This window comes from Oncorhynchus mykiss, chromosome 19, assembly GCF_057628025.1.
Source record: "Oncorhynchus mykiss isolate SJ-2025 chromosome 19, ASM5762802v1, whole genome shotgun sequence".
NCBI classification, from domain to species: Eukaryota; Metazoa; Chordata; class Actinopteri; order Salmoniformes; family Salmonidae; genus Oncorhynchus; species Oncorhynchus mykiss.
Genome location: NC_143040.1, coordinates 42946984 through 42968550, shown reverse-complemented (window position 1 = coordinate 42968550; position 21567 = coordinate 42946984). Strand labels below are relative to the sequence as shown.

The window sequence follows — 21567 nt, the reverse complement described above, 5'->3', positions numbered from 1 at the left end:
TTCAGTGTATAGTCGTAGCCAAAAGTTTTGAGAATGACACAAATATTGATTTCCACAAAGTTTGCTGCTTCAGTGTCTTTAGATATTTTTGTCAGATGTTACTATGGAATACTGAAGTATAATTACAAGCATTTCATACGTATCAAAGGCTTTTAATGACAATTACATGAAGTTGATGCAAAAAGTCAATATTTGCAGTGTTGACCCTTCTTTTTCAAGACCTCTGCAATCCGCCCTGGCATGCTGTCAATTAACATCCTGACTGATGGCAGCCCATTCTTGCATAATCAATGCTTGGAGTTTGTCAGCATTTGTGGGTTTTTGTTTGTCCACCCGCCTCTTGAGAACCACAAGTTCTCAATGGGATTAAGGTCTGGGGAGTTTCCTGGCCATGGACCCAAAAAATCAATGTTTTATCCCCGAGCCGCTTAGTTATCACTTTTGCCTTATGGCAAGGTGCTCCATCATGCTGGAAAAGGCATTGTTTGTCACCAAACTGTTCCTGGAGGGTTGAGAAAAGTTGCTTTCAGAGGATGTGTTGGTACCATTCTTTATTCATGGCTGTGTTCTTAGGCAAAATTGTGAGTGAGCCCACTCCCTTAGCTGAGAAGCAACCCCACACATGAATGGTCTCAGGATACTTTACTGTTGGCATGACACAGGACTCATGGTAGCGCTCACCTTGTCTTCTCCGGACAAGCTTTTTTCCGGATGCCCCAAACAATCGGAAAGGGGATTCATCAGAGAAAATGACTTTACCCCAGTCCTCAGCAGTCCAATCCCTGTACCTTTTGCAGAATATCAGTATGTCTCTGATGTTTTTCCTGGAGAGAAGTGGCTTCTTTGCTGCCCTTCTTGACACCAGGCCATCCTCCAAAAGTCTTCGACTCACTGTGCATGCAGATGCACTCACACTTGCCTGCTGCCATTCCTGAGCAAGCTCTGTACTGGTGGTGCCCCGATCCCGCAGCTGAATCAACTTTAGGAGACGATCCTGGCGCTTGCTGGACTTTCTTGGGTGCCCTGAAGCCTTCTTCACAACAATTGAACCACTCTCCTTGAAGTTCTTCATGATCCGATAAATGGTTGATTTAGGTGCAATCTTACTGGCAGTAATATCCTTGCCTGTGAAGCCCTTTTTGTGCAAAGAAATTATGACAGAGTGATCTCCAGCCTTGTCCTTGTCAACACTCACACCTGTGTTAACCAGAGAATCACTGACATGTCAGCTGGTCCTTTTGTGGCAGTGCTGAAATGTTTTTTGGGGATTCAGTTCATTTGCATGGCAAAGAGGGACTTTGCAATTAATTGCAATTCTTCTGATCACTATTCATAACATCCTGGAGTATGCCATCATACAAACTGAGGCAGCAGACTTTGTGAAAATTTATATTTGTGTCATTCTCAAAACTTTTGGCCACGACTGTGTGTATATATAGCCTTCCTGTATTTTGTTTCAATCAAAGCACATTCTGCCTAGTGGTACGTGTTGAGTTTTGGCTGCAATCATGTTTTTGTGGGAATATTCAGCTAACCAATCCAAAACTCTCAAGGAATGAGGTGGTGTATTTGGTGTAGCAGTAATGTTATACCATGCTATTATATTTGGTTATGTTGAATACTAATGAATGATTATTTGATCTTCCAAGAAATTGATTCAGATTTGATCTAACTTTAACCAGAAATTGAAGCACACCTAGCCTAGGCTACTCTTTTTCCTCATGCAAAATTTGATAATCCATAAACGAGAGAGCCCATGTGTGGCTGTTTTTATGAAAATCTGTGAATATTTGGCCAAGGAAACCTTTCTGGTTGGTCTCAGGGAATGTGAAACCTTTAGGAAAGGAGACTTCTAAAACAGGGGTTGAGTGAAGTTGTAGCAAATATGTGGAATGAGCATGGAGAGCCTCACAAATTTGTTTAAATTACCTTATATTTCAGTCTAATACAGCTATTTATTTTTGAAGGTCTTCATCAGAAGTACGTTTTTTGTAAGTTGTTTGGCCTAACTTTCCTCTCCAAGTTTAGCTGGAACCTATCCCGAAAGGATTTGAGAAATATGATTGTTTGACCGATAGGCCTATGACATTGGCCTACGTCTCGTCTTCCACTGTGCAGAATATAAGATCTCAACAACGATTGGAGAGACTGGTTCAAATGTCTGACTGAAATACGGGACAAATCTACTTTTTTTAATAAATTAATGGTGTTTGAATTTGTTGTTACAATGTGGGACCTGGTTGTTTGGTTCTGGGACGAGGGTCAAAATGCAGGATTGTTCCGCACAATCCGGGACATGTGGTCCCAACTACCAGGGGCCCCCCACCCAGAATTATTATTATTGGGAAACCTGCTAAACGTCCTGTTATTCTACACATTTTGCCATGAGCTTGAGACAAAATGTTGCAGTTTTAAAGCTAATTTCCTCCAATTCAACACATTTTGCCATGGATATTTACATGTTAATATGCTATCTGGGGGGCCACGACCCTAAAATCCCCCAAAAGCGCGGTCGGTAATCCTGCCCCGACTGTGCTTTAGATCAAATCAGAATCCACATCTACTTCCTTCTCACGCCCCCTTTCTGCAATGTAAGTTGCCTATTCAGCATATTACTCTGTCTGCCAAATTGCCCTATAACGCTAGCCCTTTGCCTCCCATGCAGTCAGGTGAGTCAAGTGTTCATGCTGTAAATCCCTTACTCCAATGATTTCAAAGTTCACTTCCGCATTACTGGACATGAGAAGGACCCCCCCCCCCCCCCCCCCACACACACTTAAAATCTGCGAGATGGGTAGATGAGCGTCTCTGAGATTTATTCACATTGTGCATCACAATCTCAATTGATAAGGATACTTTAAAAGGAAGGTAAGCAAAGAAGCCATATCTTTCCTCCTATGGGTTTACGATTCTCTCGTGTTTACTGTGTATCTCCAGATTTGTCTTCCGTGATTTATTTACGTTATTCAAGAGATAATGCTTGTTATACTGTATGTACTGTATGTTTTGACAACAGGTTCATGATGAACACTGTAGTTTACCTTACAAAAGTTTTTTTTTTCAAAAATAAGGCCACATAATACTGCTACAGTACCGATACTGTGTTACCTAAAGTCTTCTTGTCATGCCAGTATTTAGTACGTCCTGTGTACTTCACAGTATGTATGTTGTTTTTAACCTCGTTGCATGTTCAACATATCTTTTATGAGATATTGCTCATTGTTGTAACTACAGTAGTTTAGGTTGACCAGACACCAATGTCTTAACTAGTTACTGAGTAAGGTTTCTTAAAAAATAAAAAAAAACGGCTGTCACATGACTTGGCTCAGATGAAGGATTCCGATGTTGAGTTGAGACAGTTTTAACACTGAAATGTTTTCATCTCTGAGGACGGAGAGAAGGAAAGGTTTGTCCGGTATAGTGTTCAGTTTGAATGTATGTGGGAATAATAGCCTGTATTGTTACTGTAAAGTATAAGTAAGCACCAGCTAAAACCTACTACAAAGAATTATGGATTTAGTTTATCTTAGTCCAAAAAGTACAGTTGAAGTCAGAAGTTTACATACACCTTAGCCAAATACATTTCAACTCAGTTTTTCACAATTCCTGACATTTAATCCTAGTAAAAATTCCCTGTCTTAGATCAGTTAGGATCACCACTTTATTTTAAGAATGTGAAATGTCAGAATAATAATAATTATTTCATCACATTCCCAGTAGGTCAGAAGTTTACATACACTCAATTAGCCATTTATTTTGGGAAGTGCACCAGTCCCTCCTACAGTAAAGCACCCCCACAACATGATGCTGCCACCCCCGTGCTTCACACCCGGGATGGTGTTCTTCGGCTTCCAAGCCTTCCCCTTTATCCTCCAAACATAACGATGGTCATTATGTCCAAACAGTTCCATTTTTGTTTCATCAGACCAGAGGACATTTCTCCAAAAAAGTACGATGTTTGTCCCCATGTAAACCGTAGTCTGGCTTTTATGGTGGTTTTGGAGCAGTGGCTTCTTCCTTGCTGAGTGGCCTTTCAGGTTATGTTGATATAGGACTCGTTTTCCTGTGGATATAGATACTTTTGTACCTGTTTCCTCCAGCATCTTCACAAGGTCCTTTGCTGCTGTTCTGCGATTGATTTGCACTTTTCGCAGCATAGTATGTTCATCTCTAGGAGACAGAACGTGTCTCCTTCCTGATAGCTGCGTGGTCCCTTGGTGTTTATGCTTGCGTACTATTGTTTGTACAGATGAGCATGGTACCTTCAGGTGTTTGGATATTGCTCCCAAGGATGAACCAGACTTGTGGAGGTCTACAATTTTTTTTCTGAGGTCTTGGCTGATTTATTTTTATTTTCCCATGATGTCAAGCAAAGAGTCACTGAGTTGGAAGGTAGGCCTTGAAATAAATCCACAGGTACACCTCCAAGTGAAATAATCTGTCTGTAAACAATTGTTGGAAAAATGACTTGTCATGCACAAAGTAGATGTCCTAACCGACTTGCCAAAACTATAGTTTGTTAACAAGAAATTTGTGGAGTGGTTGGAAAGCGAGTTTTATTGACTCCAACCTAAAGTGTATGTAAATGTGCAACTTCAACTGTAAATATGTTGGAAATAGCAGACTTCAAACACAGTTCCCAGTCCAGGATATGAGCTGGCATTGCCCTGTGAATACAAAGAGCATGGCATGATCTGGATGATATTATCTATAAAGCCAATCATTTTTACAGTCCTGTTGAATAGGCCAGTAAAAGAAATGAGGAGGTATAAAACTATATGGTCAGCAGCAGGGTTAGGTTGGACTAACTGTGATAATTTCTTCAGATTCACCGTATTGACACAGTCCAAAGACAGAACTTTTTCACTCTGTACTCCAACCATGGGAATCGGGAAAATCATGTTCAGCCACCGGACATAGACGTTGCTATTTAGGCTGATTTGCAAACGGACTACCTTACAGCAATTGCGAGTACTGTTTAGTGTTCCAACCAACAAATAGTTTGTTTTGAAGTGACACAAAATATGGAGATTGGAACGAATACTCAAAACTTTGCATTGAGCCGGGTACTGTAGGCTGATTTGACAAGTAATGGTAGTGAGGTTGATATTACTCTCTCCCTACAGGTGAATATATATAACCGTCAGGATGGACGGGGAGGAGTTCGAGACAGGCCGTATCCAGGTGCTTCAGGAGCAGCGTATGGCTGTCCAGAAGAAGACCTACACCAAATGGATGAACAGTGTCTTCACCAAGAACGGGGTAAGAGGAATGGAGGAAAGCAAATGGCCCTCTGAGGCTATAGCGGGTGTCAACACCCACTGCTTCTCCCTCAACTGTTTAGGGTTTAAACAACGGCCTGGCTCAGTGCCTAGTCCTGCTGCCTTTGTGTAAAACGCCTTTTGTAATTGTTTTGGGGTAAATGTTTTGCTCAGTCATTGTTCTTCATGCGTATCAGCTTTTTAACTGTCGTGCCTTTTAAGTACCGTGCTTATCAAGTGTCTCAAAGTAATGTCATACACTAATCACATACTCTTGGTGCTGGTCGAAAGGTTCAACTTGAAAAAGACCAAAGACAACACTTCACTTTAACCTCTCCTTAGCAGCTGGCTGACCTCCTAGTCAGCCCTTGCAAAAAATGTTTTTAGTTTTTAAACTGCAGTATAAGTCCACTAACTGCAGTCGACTCTGGTATTTTAAAGGCTGTAATTGCAGAATAACGTCGGTGTACTGAAGTGGAACTGCACTGTAACTGCAGTAAAAAAAAAAAAAAAAATTGGATGCAGTATTTGCAGCATACTGCAGGTATTCTGCACTCTCTCTGCAATCTTTTTTCATAAAGGAGACCTCAAAGTATCTAATTAGCCACTATCTGTGAAAGCTGTAACAACATGTTGAAGCTTGACAAAATCATAATTATCTCACAGACACTAATCAGCTGTTGGCTCTGAGGTAATATTGGCTAATAGCAATGTAATAAGGAAATAGATCTGTGGTAGATCAATGCCAGCAATATTTGATGAATCCAAAATTAGATTAAGATTAAGCTGTGAAATGTGTTCCATTTCGCTACATTACATTCCATCCATTCCTCTGAGATGTACTCAATATGAGCCCGATGGTGCAAAACTGAATGTAATTGGCAAGAAGCTCAAGTTATTCAATTCAATACACCTTTATTCATCCCCTCATGGGCAATTTAGATGGGTAGGGCTATGGCTTCTTATCTCAGATCAGTTAGAGAGGACATGTAGGGCCAGAACTGAGGATTGAACTAGCTGACGGGACCATCATGCTTTATGGACTCTAGACAGGCAACAGTGCTGACGCTTGGTTAATATGTAACCTCACTTTATCATCTATGGCAGGGAGAGGGGAGAGACAGAGAGAATCCAAGATCTGGCATAAATATTGCACCAGCCAGACACACAGGAAGGAAAGAGTCTCTTTTTATAGCATTAGCTTTGTTTAATGTTCCATTTCTAGGGTAAGATAACATTGTTATTCAGATCCCATCACGTCAGATCTCTCCGAGGAACTGAAGGTAACATAATTGGTCAGAATATGGGCACTGTTCTTTCTTTTATGTCCCTCTTTTTCCTGCATGGGAACAAGGCATATTACGATTGTTGACACCCACACCATGTGAGGCAGATGCATGGTTCACCACATGTATTTGAAATGCTTCCCCTTCCCTTCCCTCCCCTCCTCCTCCTCTCTCTGCCTCTCTCCCCCTGAGTGTTGTTCTATCGAAATCAGCCCACAAGTAACATTTGCGGTGCATATCACGGTAGTGGAAATGTTGCATGGCAGGCAGAGGCCTGTATATAATCTTTTGACTGGACACCACTTCTCTGGAATTACCCATACATAAGCATTTCACTGTAAGGTCTGTTGTATTCGGAGCATGTGACCACAAAGAAAACCGGATCACAAACACACCAAGTCAACCTGAATCTGTATTTACAGTAAAGCATCATGCATTGCCAACTCCTATGGTCATTGTCATGACATGGTCATAGGTATTTTTTGTATTTTATTAGGATCTCCATTAGCTGTTGCAAAAGCAGCAGCTGCTCTTCCTGGGGTCCACACGAAACATGAATCATAATGACATAATACAGACAAGAACAGCTCAAGGACAGAACTACATACATTTTTTTTAAAGGCACACGTAGCCTACATATCAATGCATTCACAAGCTATCTAATAGATCAAATAAGGGAGAGGTGTTGTGCTGTGAGGTGTTGCTTTATCTGTTTTTTGAAACCAGGTTTGCTGTTTATTTGAGCAATATGAGATGGAATGAAGTTCCATGCAAAAAGGGCTCTATATAATACTGTACGCTTTCTTGAATTTGTTCTGGATTTGGGGACTGTGAAAATAACCCTGGTGACATGTCTGGTGGGGTAAGTGTGTGTGTGTCAGAGCTGTGTGTAAGTTAACTATGCAAACAATTTGGAATTTTCAACACATTGTTTCTTACATTAAAAAAAAGAGGAGTTGGCTATAAAGCACAAACAGATCTGGGATCAGGCTAAAGTGCTCTATGCTGTACTGTAAAAATCTACAAAGACTTGAGCCAGCAGGCGTGCATACTGCAACAGTGATGTATAATAACCAGTGTAATGATGTAATGGATGAGCCCTGGCCTGGTACCCCTCCCAGCCTCCCACCACCGTGGATCCAGAAAGACCAGGGCAGATCAGGCCTACTTAGGCGCTCCCATAATTACCCCTCTAGGAGAGAGGCAGTCAGCAGACCTGAGTAAATACTATTTGAAATCTTTCAAATACTTTGAGCAATTGTTCTTGCCTGCCTGGAGTGGTGGGTTTTGCCGTTTTGGAACTAATGTATTGGTCCATTAAGCCAGGCAAGCTCAATCAAGCACAGAAAGTATTTGAAATTAATTAGAATAGTATTTGAACCCAGGTGTGGCTGTCAGGAGGTAAAGCAATCTGTTCTGAGACATGATTTCCCTGGCGTCTGGATTAGGGAGTGGCTGTCACACTGGTCCAAGAGGATAGGTGCAGGAAAGGGCGGGAAGGAGAAAAGAGAGGTCGGGGGAGGGAGGGAGGGAGGGAGGGAGGGGAAGGGTGCTTGTCTGAGTCACACTTTAATGGAGCACAGTGGCAGCAGGCCTAACTAACAGGCCCCGATGTCAGAGCCTCATAGCCCTGGCTGCAGCTGGCTGACTGGGCCGGAGCCAATCTAACATTTCCTGTACCTCCTAACCCAATGTCTCAAATTTACACAGGTCACTGAAAATAGACACCACAGTATGTATGAGAAAGTGAATTGGATTTTTGCAGAAGTGAAGGTGATGACGAGTTGATCATAGTTTCCTTCCTGACTTGCACCATCTGTGAATAAAATGTTTCATCACATAAGCATATTGCTAAGGAAGAGATGAGCAGGTTTAGAGCTTTACTCTAACTAGCCGCGTTAGCTGGGTGATCAGGTGACGTCACAGAGGTGCAGTCTCATGACAGGTTTCGTAACACGGGTCAGTCAGACAGGTGTTCTGTTAAACAGGAAGTGATTGTTTATCACCTATGTCAGTACATCTTCTATCATGTTACAAATCATGTTACAAATCTTCTATCATGCTATGCTTCCAACTGAAACTACTACTACAATAGCAGGAAATTGGCTAGCTGGACGAAGCATGATCATATATTCAACAGTCCAGTATAGCCATTCTGTGCTGTCAACTAAAACTAATAGTATGGAATTACTTGGCTGGAACATGTGACTGAATAGAAGAAACTATGCACACATATCATGTTTCTGAGTGCATGCAGAAAGCAAATAACGAAAAAGGAAGAACCTCCAGCACTCTGGGGATCATGGACGCTCCACATACAGTACCAGTCAAATGTTTTAACACACCTACTCATTCAAGGGTTTTTCTTCATTTTGACTATTTTCTACATTGTAGAATAATAGTGAAGACATCAAAACTATGAAATAACACATATGGAATCATGTAGTAGCCAGAAAAGGGTTAATCAAAATCAAATCAAAATGTATATTTGAAATTCTTCAAATAGCCACCCTTTACCTTGATGAGAGCTTTGCATTCTTTCAGCCATCTTCACCTGGAATGCTTTTCCAACAGCCTTGAAGGAGTTCCCACATATGCTGAATATTTGATGGTTTAGCAACCAATATCTTTTGGTTGCTAAATTATTCCATATGTGTTATTTCATAGTGTTGATGTCTTCACTGTTATTCTACAATGTAGAAAATAATAAAAAGTGGAAACTAGTAAAAATAGAAGTTAAAATAGAAAAACTATTGAATGAGTTGTCTGTTATTATCTATGCATAGTCACTCTAATATCTCTACCTACATGTACATATTACATCGACTAACCGGTGCCCCTGCACATTGACTCTGTTCCGGTACCCCCCTGTATATACAGTAGTATCGCTATTGTTATTTTACTGAATTACTTATTTTTTAACGTATTTTTCTTAAAACTGCATTGTTGGTTAAGGGCTTGTGAATAAGCATTTCACTGTATGGTCTACCTACACCTGTTGTATTCGGTGCATGTGACAAATAACATTGGAATGGTGTCCAAACTTTTGACTGGTACTGTACTTACAGCATTCAACAATTTAATGGACTTCACACCAATGTATTTTTTTACTAGACCTTCATCAGAGTTTGACAACCCCCCCTCCCATTTACACACACATGTTGTCTGTCCCTCTCCAGGAGAAGCTGTCCCTTAGTGATGTGTACACAGAGCTGAAGACAGGGGTCCCCCTTGTCCGTCTGTTAGAGTTAATCTCCAGGGAGAAGCTGCCCACTCCCAGCCGACGCACCCTACGGGTCCACTGCCTGGAGAACAACAGCATCGCTATCAACTTCCTCAAGACTAAGGTACATTCACAATACAGAGTTTAGTGAACTGAAGGATTTAGAAATCCCCCAAAATATCTTACCCCGGGACACTTCGCATGATAACTAATTCTGCAAGGGTCTTTGAGGTAAATTTTTAGGGAAACAGGCCTGTGAAGTGTCATGGGGCAAGACGTTTTTTGGGGCTTTTACAGTTCTGTGGTTGTTTCTGAGTTGTTGGGGGTATTGTTTTGCCTCTGACAGTAGTTCACATGAACAAGTATGCTTACTTTTGTTTTGCAATTTCAGAAACTAAAATTGGATTATTCCATCTAGACTAGTCGATAGCCATATTTATTTGATGTTCTCATGTACCCCTTTTACGACTGTACGTTTTGGATTTCTTCTGAGTAGTTATCAACCAGTACCTGCTGACCTTTCAGATTCGTGTGGATCTGATTGGCCCTGAGAACGTTGTGGATGGAGATCGGACCCTGATCTTGGGCCTGCTGTGGATCATCATCCTACGCTTCCAGATCGGAGCCATCAATCTCGATGAGGTATTTCTCATATCAATTTAAAGAGTAGAACAGGCTAGGAACCTCTGGCCAGAATAGTTACATTTCTATAATACACTACATGACCAAAAGAATGTGGACACCTGCTCGTCAAACATCTCATTCCAAATCATAGGCATTAAAATGGAGTTGGTTCCCCCCCTTTGCTGATATAACAGACTCTACTCTTCTGGGAAGGCTTTCCACTGATGTTGAAACATTGCTGCGGGGACTTGCTTCCATTCAGCCACGAGCATTAGTGAGGTCGGGCACTGATGTTTGGCGATTAGGCCTTGCTCGAAGTCGGCGTTCCAATTCATCCCAAAGGTGTTCCATGGAGTTGAGGTCAGGGCTCTGTGCAGGCCAGTCAAGTTCGGACTGCCAGATGGACTGCCGTCGGACTACCAGATGGTGAAGTGTGATTCATCACTCCAGAGAACGTGTTTCCAATGGCGGCAAGCTATACACCACTCCAGCTGATGCATGACATTGCATGGTGATCTAAGGCTTGTGTGGGGCTGCTCGGCCATGGAAATCCATTTCATGAAGCTCTAGGCGAACAGTTATTATGCTGACGTTGCTTCCAGAGGCAGTTTGGAACTCGGTAGTGAGTGTTGCAACCGAGGACAGACAATTTTTACGCGTTATGTGCTTCAGCACTTTGCAGTCTCATTCTGTGACCTTGTTTGGCCTACCACAATATCAGCACTTACAGTTGACTGAGGCAGCTTTAGCAGGGCAGACATTTGACGAGCTGACTTGTTGGAAAGAGGGCATCCTATCACGGCGCCACGTTGAAAGTCACTGAACTCTTCAGTAAGGCCATTCTACTGCCAATATTTGTCTATGGAGATTGCATGGCTGTATGCTAAATTGTATACACCTATCAGCAACGGGTGTGGCTGAAATAGCCAAATCCACTATTTGAATGGGTGTCCACATACTTTTGTATATATAGTGTATTTCCTCTGTCCTGGGCGTGACCTGGAATACACCTCACTGAATGAATAGAGATTATACACTGAGTGTACAGAACATTAAGGACACCTGATCTTTCCATGACATAGACTGACCAGGGGAATTTAGGTGAATCCAGGTGAAAGCTATGATCCCTTATTGATGTCACTTGTTCAATCCACTTCAATCTGTGTAGATGAAGAGGGCGGGACAAGTAAAAAAAATAGTTTTAAGCCTTGAGACAATTGAGACATGGATTGTATATGTGCCGTTCAGAGGGTGAATGGACAAGACAAAAGATGTATGTTCCTTTTTGAACGGGGTATGGTAGTAGGTGCCAGTTGCAGTAGTTTGTTTCAAGAACTTCAATGCTGCTGGGTTTTTCGCGCTCAACAGTTTCCCATGTGTATGAATGGTCCACCACCCAAAGGACATCTAACCAACTTGACACAACTGTGGGAAGCATTGTAGTCAACATTGGTCAGCATCCCTGTGGAACGCTTTCGACGCCTTATAGAGTCCATGCCCCAACGAATTGAGGCTGTTCAGATGGCAAAAGGGGGTGGGTTCAACTCAATATTAGGAAGGTGTCCTTAATGTTTTGTATTATATGTCATACTATATTTGAAATTTGAACTTCATGTGGCTCAAAGAAATGTGAAAATGTTAATTAAAATTACAAGATGTGATACAGTATATTGTTCTCATCAAGTAAGTGCCAGAAATGCAGACTGCATACTAAGTCTGGTCTACCGGTTTCAGGCAAGTGGGGGTGCCAGCAACGCCCGTCGTTCTGCCAGGGAAGCTCTTCTGATCTGGTGCCAGCGTAAGACAGCAGGATACTCCAACGTCAATGTGCAGGACTTCTCAGGAAGCTGGAGGAATGGGCTGGCATTCAACGCCCTCATTCATGCCCACCGGTACAGAGCAGCAAGGGGAAAATGGCAGGATAGTTCCGAGCGGCAGTTTCTAAGATTCAGATTAAGCCTATTTTAATGGAGAATCTCCATTTTAAAACTGATTTTTAATCATCCAGAAGTACATTTGCTTAATCCGGGTCTGAGAAACTCCCCTAGGAGTTTACAGATGTATAGTTTTTGTTTACTGTACCCATCATATTTTTTTTAATGGATTTATTTTTGTCGCAGACCTGACTTGTTTGATTATAATCGTCTTCGTGAGGAGGACCCTAAGAGGAACCTGGGCCATGCCTTCTCTCTGGCCGAGAATGAGTTTGGCATCCTACAGCTGCTGGATGTGGAGGACATCGATGTTAAACACCCAGATGAGAAGTCCGTCATGACCTACGTCTCTCTCTACTACCACTACTTCTCTAAGATGAAGCAGGGACAGACCATCCAGAAGAGACTGGCCAAGGTCAGAATCCAAAAACGTTGTTACTAGGAATTTCTCTTGGTGATGTACATACAGGCATCCACAGTCCTAATCCATCCTGTCTATGGTTATGTATAGTAAGATGTGTGAGGAAAGCTTATCCTTGTGTCATATCCACATCAGATCTAGCCAGGGATGGGCCCGTCTGGCCTGGTGGCTCAGTTGGGATGATGATAACAACATCCATTCTCTCTTCAATGTTGACAAAACAATAGGCGAGGCGACTGTGCAGTGTACACAACACACACACACACACACACACACACACACACACACACACACACACACACACACACACACACACACCACATTTTCATATCCAGACCTAGGATTCAGGTGCCCTCTGTAGGCCATTAGTTGAACTGCACCTCTCCTAATCTTGAATGTACTGTAATTTCTAAATGAAGGCAACGCCTCCTCTGACTGACCTGTGGATTAGGCCGGGGATTTCACTGTGGAGCAATGGGAGGACGGGTGGTGCTACTGCTAGAGCTAATCAGATCAGTACAAACACCGATCCTGTAATGCAGACCAATGACTGCCCGTTGTGGGGAGAAACAGACACTGAGACACACTGTAGCCGGAAGCTAGGGGCATAACCTGAGTTTAACCTACTACTCACTGACTGACAACTCCTGCAAGATTGGGCCCAGCCAGCAGGACTGACAACTTGGAAGGAAGGGCTTAATCTGACCCAGTCAGTGAGAGAGACTGTGAAGTTAGTTGCTCTGTAGTGGATCTGAGGTCGAGAGAGAGACAGGGAGCTCTATCGAAGGACAGTACGCTAGCGTCGTTTATGTTAGCACAGTGGCCAGAGTGACCTGACCTGCAGCAGGACCGAGTGGAGTGCTGTTTGTTTTGAATGTACTGAGCCTGAGGACTGAGCCAAGCCGGGTGACACATCATCATCCTCTCATCATCACCACCATGCTAACACGTGGAAACAGACACAGCAACGTGTTTCTGCAGTGCTGAGGGGGAGAGCGAGAGCCTCTGTGGTGTGATCATAAAGGTGTATTACAGTACAGTAAAGGATGACTGGCAGGTTGCGTCGGGGATAAGGCGGCAGTGAGAACCAGACACTATGAGAATTTACAAAGAGCAGTGGAGCTGACAGGCATAACATGTCCTTCGGTGGCAGTTTGAGTAACCAATGGTTTAGATGGAAACACAGGAGGGAGTCCACCATTGGACCCCGAATGGAGAAACTGAGCAAGGTGTGTAGTGTATGTGTAGGCCTAGTGTGTATGTACAAGTATAGTGGGTGAGGTGTGTACGGGTGTAGTGTGTGTGTATGTAGCCCACTTGTGTAGTGTGTATGTACTGGTGTAGTGAGCAAGGTGTGTAGCTATGCCTGGACTTAGTTTGGCTTAGAGATTTGGCCTTCTGCACTGTGGGTTTCCCACAAAGACAAAAATGTGGTTGAGAAAGCCCTCAGTGCTGAACTTCTGAATGTCAGGAAATGGCTATGTGACAATAAGCTGTTACTTCACCCTGGAAAAACAGAGTCCATCTTGTTCGGATCCAAAGTGAAACTGAGGAAATCCCCTGATTTTAAGGTGGTAGTAGGGGACATAGTAGCCACAGCAAAAGACTCTGTTAAGTATCTTGGATCTGTGCTAGATAACCATCAGACAGGGGAGAGCATGGCACAAAACCTTATCTCCAAAGTGAACCATAAAATTAGGTTCCTGGCTAGAACCTCCAAATATCTGGATAAGAATGCAATGGGGGCATTGTCAGGGGCTCTTGTTCAATGCCACTTTGACTATGCGTGCTCTTCCTGGTACAATAGTGCCCCCAAGATAATGCAAAATAAATTGCAGACATCTCAGAACAAATTAGGATTATTTTTAAACTTCCAGCAGTTAACCATCTTGACCATTCCCACTTTGAAAGTGGTATGGGGAAAGAAACCTTTTTTTTAAACTCAGCTGCCTTTCTTTGAAATAATCTTCTGAAAAATGTGAAATGTATTACCTCCATAGGTAGTTTCGAGTTCTCACTGAAAATAATTATTCAATAGTAGCATGTCTCAAAAGTTTGTTGTATGTGGCTGAGAAGGAAAATGCCCGGGATAGCATATGGTCTGCCTTTTGGTGCCTGTTGCTTATCATGTTGTGATTGTCTTGAATATATTAGGGATTGATTGTTTCATATATTAATGGTGTGTGAGACAAGAGAGATGTACCTGCCCATAGTTGTTTATCATGAAAGGGAATTGTACTAATTATCTGATGTTATGAATCAAACAACAATTTGGTCTCATTGTCTGTTGCCACTACTATTGTCACTTAACTTAGTTGCATTTCCCCTTCCCTCTTCAAAAGGACCACAATGGAAATAAGCTTTTAAGCTTATTGTGTTATCCTTGATGATTTGTCTTGAATTGCATGTGGAGGCGTCACCGGCGAGCGCCCTTGTGTATGATTTTAAAAAAAATGTTTGTTGTCAAATAAATTCAATCAATCTTAACCCTTTTAAAACTCTTTTTGCAACTGCAGTGTATGTAGTAAACATTGTTTGACATCATTGAATAGAGAATAAAGAATGACTGATTGCTCCCAAGCAGCCACAAACTATAAATTATGCAGAATGCACAGTGCCCTCTAGCCTTCAGATTGAATGAGATGACATGAACTTTATTTCAATATGTTTTCATTATCCATAGGAGGTTCTACTGTATGTTTCATGTGTATCTTTCTGATTCGTTAGTTTAATAACTCCCTCCCTTCTTCTTCCAGATCGTGGGTCTCCTGAAGGAGCTAGATGATCAGAAGATCCTGTATGAGAAAATGGTGTCTGACCTCCTGCGGTGGATCAAGACCAAAGTGGTGGAGCTCAACGATCGCTCCTTTCCCAACTCCCTGAGGGACATGCAGCAGCTGGTGGCCTCCTTCAAGACCTACCGCACCGTGGAGAAACCCCCCAAGTACCAGGAGCGAGGGGCAATCGAGGAAAACTTCTTCAGCCTGCGCACCAAGCTCATAGCCAACAACCAGTGGGCCTATGTTCCCCCAGAAGGAAAGACCCTGGGGGACATCGAGAAGAACTGGGCCTTACTGGAGCGGGCGGAGCATGAGAGAGAGGACGCCCTCCAGAGGGCGCTGCTAAGGCTGGAGCAACTGGAGCAGCTGGCCCAGAAGTTTGGCAGGAAGGTAATGTTTTTTGTTTTGTAACTTATTTTTTAAAATTATTAGGTGTTATTTGATTTATCATTGAGGACCACTTCGGAAAGAAGTGTTTTATTTAATAATAATGCTTGCATGTCTTGGTCTTTGGTTAAACTTTCTATAAAGCACATGCATATAATGCTCTATTACATCCTTTATAATGCCTTATAGTACACTTCTAATGGGTTATGACACTGACTAAAATTCAATTCCATCCATTCAGGCAGGGCTGAGGGAGGGCTATCTGGAGGACACAGCCCAGCTGATCAGCAGACAGGACCTGAGGGGGTTAAACAGCCTGGAGGAGGCCCAGGCTGCAGCCCGGAGACTGGAGGCCCTGGGGACAGACACCCTGGCTAGGGAGCCTCGCTTCAGAGCCATCAGCGACATGGCAGCTGTCATCGAGAAGGGGAACTACCACAGCAAGGCCCAAGTCATCCGGAGGTAAGGCTTATAACTAAATTACCACGGTAAGGACCAAGTCACCTGGAGACTAGCAGTTGCCATTGGCGTTGGCTAATGGGGATCCTAATAAATCAAAGTCACCTGGAGGTAAGGCTTAGAACTAAATGACCACAGCAAGACTCAAGTCATCCAGAGTTAAGGGTCAGTTACCACAGCAAGACTCAAGTCATCCAGAGGTACAGTAAGATTCAGTGCTGTAAGACAGTGAAGGTAAATACTTAGTAAATACCCCAACAATCAGTATGTTTGTTTCCCATTGGTCCAAATAATTCATCAAAAATGAAATTAAGCCTACATGATTGAATAGGAACAGTGAGCATGTAGGAAGCATATCTGCACTGGTGTTTACCGTCCGTCGTTTCAGAGAGGTGAGCATCACAAAGCGCTGGAAAGACATCCTGGTTCAGTTGCAGCAGAAGAGAGAGCAGCTGGGGGACATTGTGAACACACTGAGTGTCCTCAGGGACATCGAACTGGTTGCCCAGGAGCTCAGAGATCTACAGGTACACAACTGATGGACAGCAAACAACACAGTAGAATGTATAACAGTATTACGCTTAATGCTTCATCCTTCAATTTTCATACTTAATGTAGGTTTTAGCAGGGTCCTCTGACATTGGGAAGCAGCTCCCGGAGGTGGAAGCCCTGCTTCAGAAACAGGACCTGCTGGAAACACAGATCTCTGCTCATGGAGAGACTCTGAGTGCCATCAGTAACAGTGCCTTAAAGGGGACACACCGAGTTGCACAGCAGATCCAGACCAGGGTCAAATCACTCAATGCTCAGTACAACTCTCTGGTGGCCCTTAGTAAGAACAGGTGAGCACACACACACAACAACTTAGGCCCACATTTAATACATTGTAATAAACCCCTGGTTTATTTATACAACTATTTTAAGTATAAGTGTGGTTGTACCTTAGCAATGACAATATTTGTGTGACAAACGGCTTTCGTGGTGTGTTTGTTTCAGAGTGGTTTACACAGTGTAAACACAATCTGCAATTGATTGAATTGGTTCTTAGTTGGAACTTACTGATAATTGAGACCTATTAGTAGTGTAGTGCTTTGTCAAATCTAGATCCACAGGAATGGTAACTGTTGATTGATGTGGGTCTATTTAAGTGATAATGCCCGAGAAGCTGGTGTTTTGGAGGATATATTGGCATGGGTGTTAGTCGAGAGCCGGTGTTGTGCCGAAAATCTCCCCCCCCCCCCCTGCCAGAATTCCCCCACCCCCTTCGCGTTCTTCATTGCTGCCACTTGCTTGCGAGTTGAGATTTCTGCTCTTCACTCCGTTGTCAATTTAGCCTACATTTCACTGATCTAAGTAGCAGAAAGCATTTTTGTCTGCAGTTTTCGGTTTGGCTATTTGTTCCAAGTGTATGCGGCGGTTCTAGCTTGTATGGCGCCCTGGGCGAACCCCCCCTTCAGCACCCGCGCCCGCCCCCGGCAAGATGACGAACTGGGCGGCTGCCCATGTCGCCCGTACCTAAATCCGCTACTGATTTTGTATCTATGTAGTCTATTAAATACATCTCTTTGCCAACGTTTGTCATCTCTCCCATGTCTTATTCAACTAGTATTTTTGAAAGTGTAAGGATAATAATTCAGCTATAGTTGTTCTGAAATGTTTATTGCTTTCCAACATTTTTACTTTCCAACATTTTTATTTATCTTTTCAAATCAAATCAAATTTTATTAGTCACGTGCGCCAAATAAAACAGGTGTAGTAGGCCTTACAGTGAAATGCTTACTCGAGAGCTCCTAACCAACAGTGCAGTTTCAAAAAATACGGATAAGAATAAGAAATAAAAGTATCACGTTATTAAAGAGCAGCAGTAAAAAATAACATGTACAAACATTGGTTTCGAGGGCATTATCATTTTTATACAACGGGTTACCAACATATTCAAATAATGATTTACATATTTTAATCAAAAACGTTATTTTTAATAATTTTTCATATAATTTAATCCTTCCACAAAGTCCCTAAACAAATCTAGGGATGCTACCCAAGCCGGCTATTCGCTCTATTGGTTCGGTTGCCAGAGACGCGACTCGGTCTTTCAGTCTTTTTATTCTGTATCTATGGGCGCGGCGTAGTCGTTTGTTCTAAATGTTCCATTGATAAAATTAACTTTCTTATCCCTTGCTTGCTAGCTAGCCAACCACGGCTAACTTACAGTCATATCAAACAGTGCAGACAGAATAACAACAGTAGCTGCATTTGTTTAAGCTGTTTTGTGGTGACATTTATTTGGATACATGCATAACAATGAGCTGAAGAGACACTCTTGTTGGGGCACTGTTGTCAAAGGAGCTAGCCAACAACACAGCTAACATAATAACTTCCAACTGAAGCTGGAAAGACTGCAAACTAGCTACACTTCGTTTTGTTACCTTTTTTCAATTGATATTTCTTTGTATTTATCCATAAAAATGATGCCAGCTGATTCATGATTTCGACTGGCTGAGAAACGCTGCCTGCTTCTCTCTCGTCCCTACTCCGACCCCTACAGGTTCATTACCATGGGACAGTTGGAGATCGAACTTGAATATGGAAACAATGTTGCACATGTGGGAGAGACAAACAGCAAGGTTTATACAAGTCTCCGCTGTTGAAAACGAAATGTTAGTCTAAAATAAATGTGAGATAGTGGAGATCAAGTTGATAACTTCCCTGCCTGGGCTGATGAGACAGAGGATTGAGCAGTCAGGTGGAACAGAGTAAATAGGCATTTTAACTTCATAGATTTAGCCAGTGGTAACTTGTGGAATAGGCTGGAATGCGCTTCTAACCAATCAGCATTCAGCATTAGACCCACCCGTTGTATAATTAAGCAATAAAGCCTGAGGGGGTGTGGTATATGGCATATATACAACGGTTTAAGCGCAGCTCTATCGTGCATAAATTTATTTTGTCCCCCCACACCAAACGTGATCTCGACACGCAGGTTAAAATATCAAAACAAACTCTGAACCAATTATATTAATTTGTGGACAGGTTGAAAAGCATTAAACATTTATGGCAACTTAGCTAGCTAGTTTGCACCTGCTAGCTAATTTGTCCTATTTAGCTTGCTTGTTGTTGCTAGCTAATTTGTCCTGGGATATAAACATTGAGTTGTTATTTTACCTGAAATGCACAAGGTCCTCTACTCCACCAATTAATCCACAAATAAAATGGTCAACCGAATCGTTTTTAGTCATCTCTCCTTCCAGGCCTTTTCTTCTCTTGATTATATTGCGATTGGTAACTTACATAAATTAGGTGCATTAGTGCCACTGGCCTCGTTCGTCTTTCAGTCACCCACGTGGGTATAACCAATGAAGAGATGGCACGTGGGTACCTGCTTCTATAAACCAATGATGAGATGGGAGAGGCAGGACTTGCAGCGTGATCTGTGTCAGAAATAGAACTGACTTCTATTTTAGCCCTTGGCAACACACTTGTTGGCGCGCACAAGCAGTGTGGGTGCAATAATTGAATAATATAGATTTCTAAATTTATTTTGCAATGCTCGCGCACATGACACGAGCGGTGTAGTCAGCCTGTTAGCTGTGTATTGGCCATACACCACAAACCCCCAAGGTGCCTTATTGGTATTATAAACTGGTTACCAACATAATTAGAGCATTACAAATAAATGTTTGGTCTTACCAGTGGTATACGGTCTCAGCATTTAAGGCTCAAACCACCCAATGTATTATGTTGGTTATTGTTTTAATGAATCAACAGGAGGAAAATGCTAGAGGGCCAGCTGAAGCTGTTTGAGTTTTTCCATGACTGTGAGGAGGTGGAGGCGTGGATCTATGAGAGGTGGCTTCCCCTTCAGTCTGCCAGTCTGGGCAGAGATCTCAGCCAGATCCAGCTGGCAATTCAGAAACACAAGGTCAGACCTTGGTTGCATCACAAATGACACCCTATTCCCTATAGTGCACTACTTTTGACCAGGGCCCTCGTCCAAGTAGCACACTATATAGGGAACAGGGTGCTATTTGGGTCAGGCCTTCTTCAGTCACACAAACAGTGATTATTCAACTTCAAGTTTAATTAAGCTTACATAGCAGTCAATATAAACTTAAACCCATGGCATGATAAATACTTTGGCATAAGCCTATCTAAATACATTGGCATTTAAACAAATGAAAATATGTAATGTCATAATGTGAACCAAACCCTCACTTTTATGTGTTTGTTGACCCATCGCTGTTTTGGCAGGTTCTTGAAGCCGAGGTGCAGTCTCATGAGTCTCTGTGCTCAGGGGTCGTGAGTAGAGGTCAGGAGATGTGCAGAGGGAAACACCCCAGTGAGGAGGACATCCAGAAGTCGGTCCGGACGCTGAAGAAACAGTGGGAGCACCTGAAGGATGATGTGGTCAATCGCAAAAACAGACTGCATGCAGCCATCGTTATCAAACAGGTTACAACTATTAAAACAATGCAGAAATAAAAGTCAGAGAAACAGATGGTTTGTCAGAGGAATTACATATAGGAGTATGTACGTAATAGGCTGGTTCATTGACATTCTCTATTTATTTTATAGACCGTGATAGTTTGAATGTAGAGGGGAGACAGATACAGAGGGAGACAGAGAGGAAGGACTGAGACGGGATTTGTACCCACGTCACTAGGGGTATATGTGTTTCGGATTCTGGGGGGCTAACCACAACGCCAGACTCTGGCATGTGATATTCTCCTTTCCAAAGAATTAGATAGAACACTAGATTGGACATTAGCAACCTGGCAACATAACTACAGGACAGCCATCTTGGTCAGGGAAAGTTTTGTTTAAATTGTATTATATTATTTATTATCTGTTATTTTCCTCTTCAGTACTTTGCTGATGTGACCGAGGCCAACTCGTGGCTGAGTGACAGGAAGCCCCTCCTGATCAGCGAGGATTATGGGAAGGATGAGTCCTCCACCAGCGCCCTGCTGCAGCGCCACCTACGGCTGGAAAAGGAGATGGGAGCGTACGTCGTGGAGTTGAAACGCTTGGGAGAACAGGCCAAGGGCGCCTCCCAGCTGGCCCCGCTCACAGTAAGTTCCCCATCAATCACTTCAGAAAGTATTCACACCCCTTTTTCCTAATTGTGTTGTGTTACAGCCTGAATTTAAAATGGATTAAATAAAGATTTTTCTTTCATTGGCATACACACAATA

General features: G+C 42.7%; 1 protein-coding gene across 1 annotated transcript in view; it reads left to right on the top strand.

The window, feature by feature from the left end:
- The first annotated feature begins 2619 nt into the window (after positions 1 to 2619).
- The window catches only part of sptbn5 (spectrin, beta, non-erythrocytic 5), a 55197-nt gene continuing 36249 nt past the window's right edge, over positions 2620 to 21567 (top strand). The window contains exons 1-13 of the mRNA XM_036954684.2: positions 2620 to 2868; positions 5127 to 5262; positions 9727 to 9894; positions 10296 to 10412; positions 12129 to 12286; positions 12515 to 12743; positions 15506 to 15919; positions 16158 to 16378; positions 16764 to 16902; positions 16994 to 17217; positions 20141 to 20294; positions 20624 to 20824; positions 21238 to 21444. Coding sequence (XP_036810579.2) covers positions 5149 to 5262; positions 9727 to 9894; positions 10296 to 10412; positions 12129 to 12286; positions 12515 to 12743; positions 15506 to 15919; positions 16158 to 16378; positions 16764 to 16902; positions 16994 to 17217; positions 20141 to 20294; positions 20624 to 20824; positions 21238 to 21444 — 2346 coding nt within the window. The 5' untranslated portion in view covers positions 2620 to 2868; positions 5127 to 5148. The remainder of the gene's footprint in view (positions 2869 to 5126; positions 5263 to 9726; positions 9895 to 10295; positions 10413 to 12128; positions 12287 to 12514; positions 12744 to 15505; positions 15920 to 16157; positions 16379 to 16763; positions 16903 to 16993; positions 17218 to 20140; positions 20295 to 20623; positions 20825 to 21237; positions 21445 to 21567) is intronic.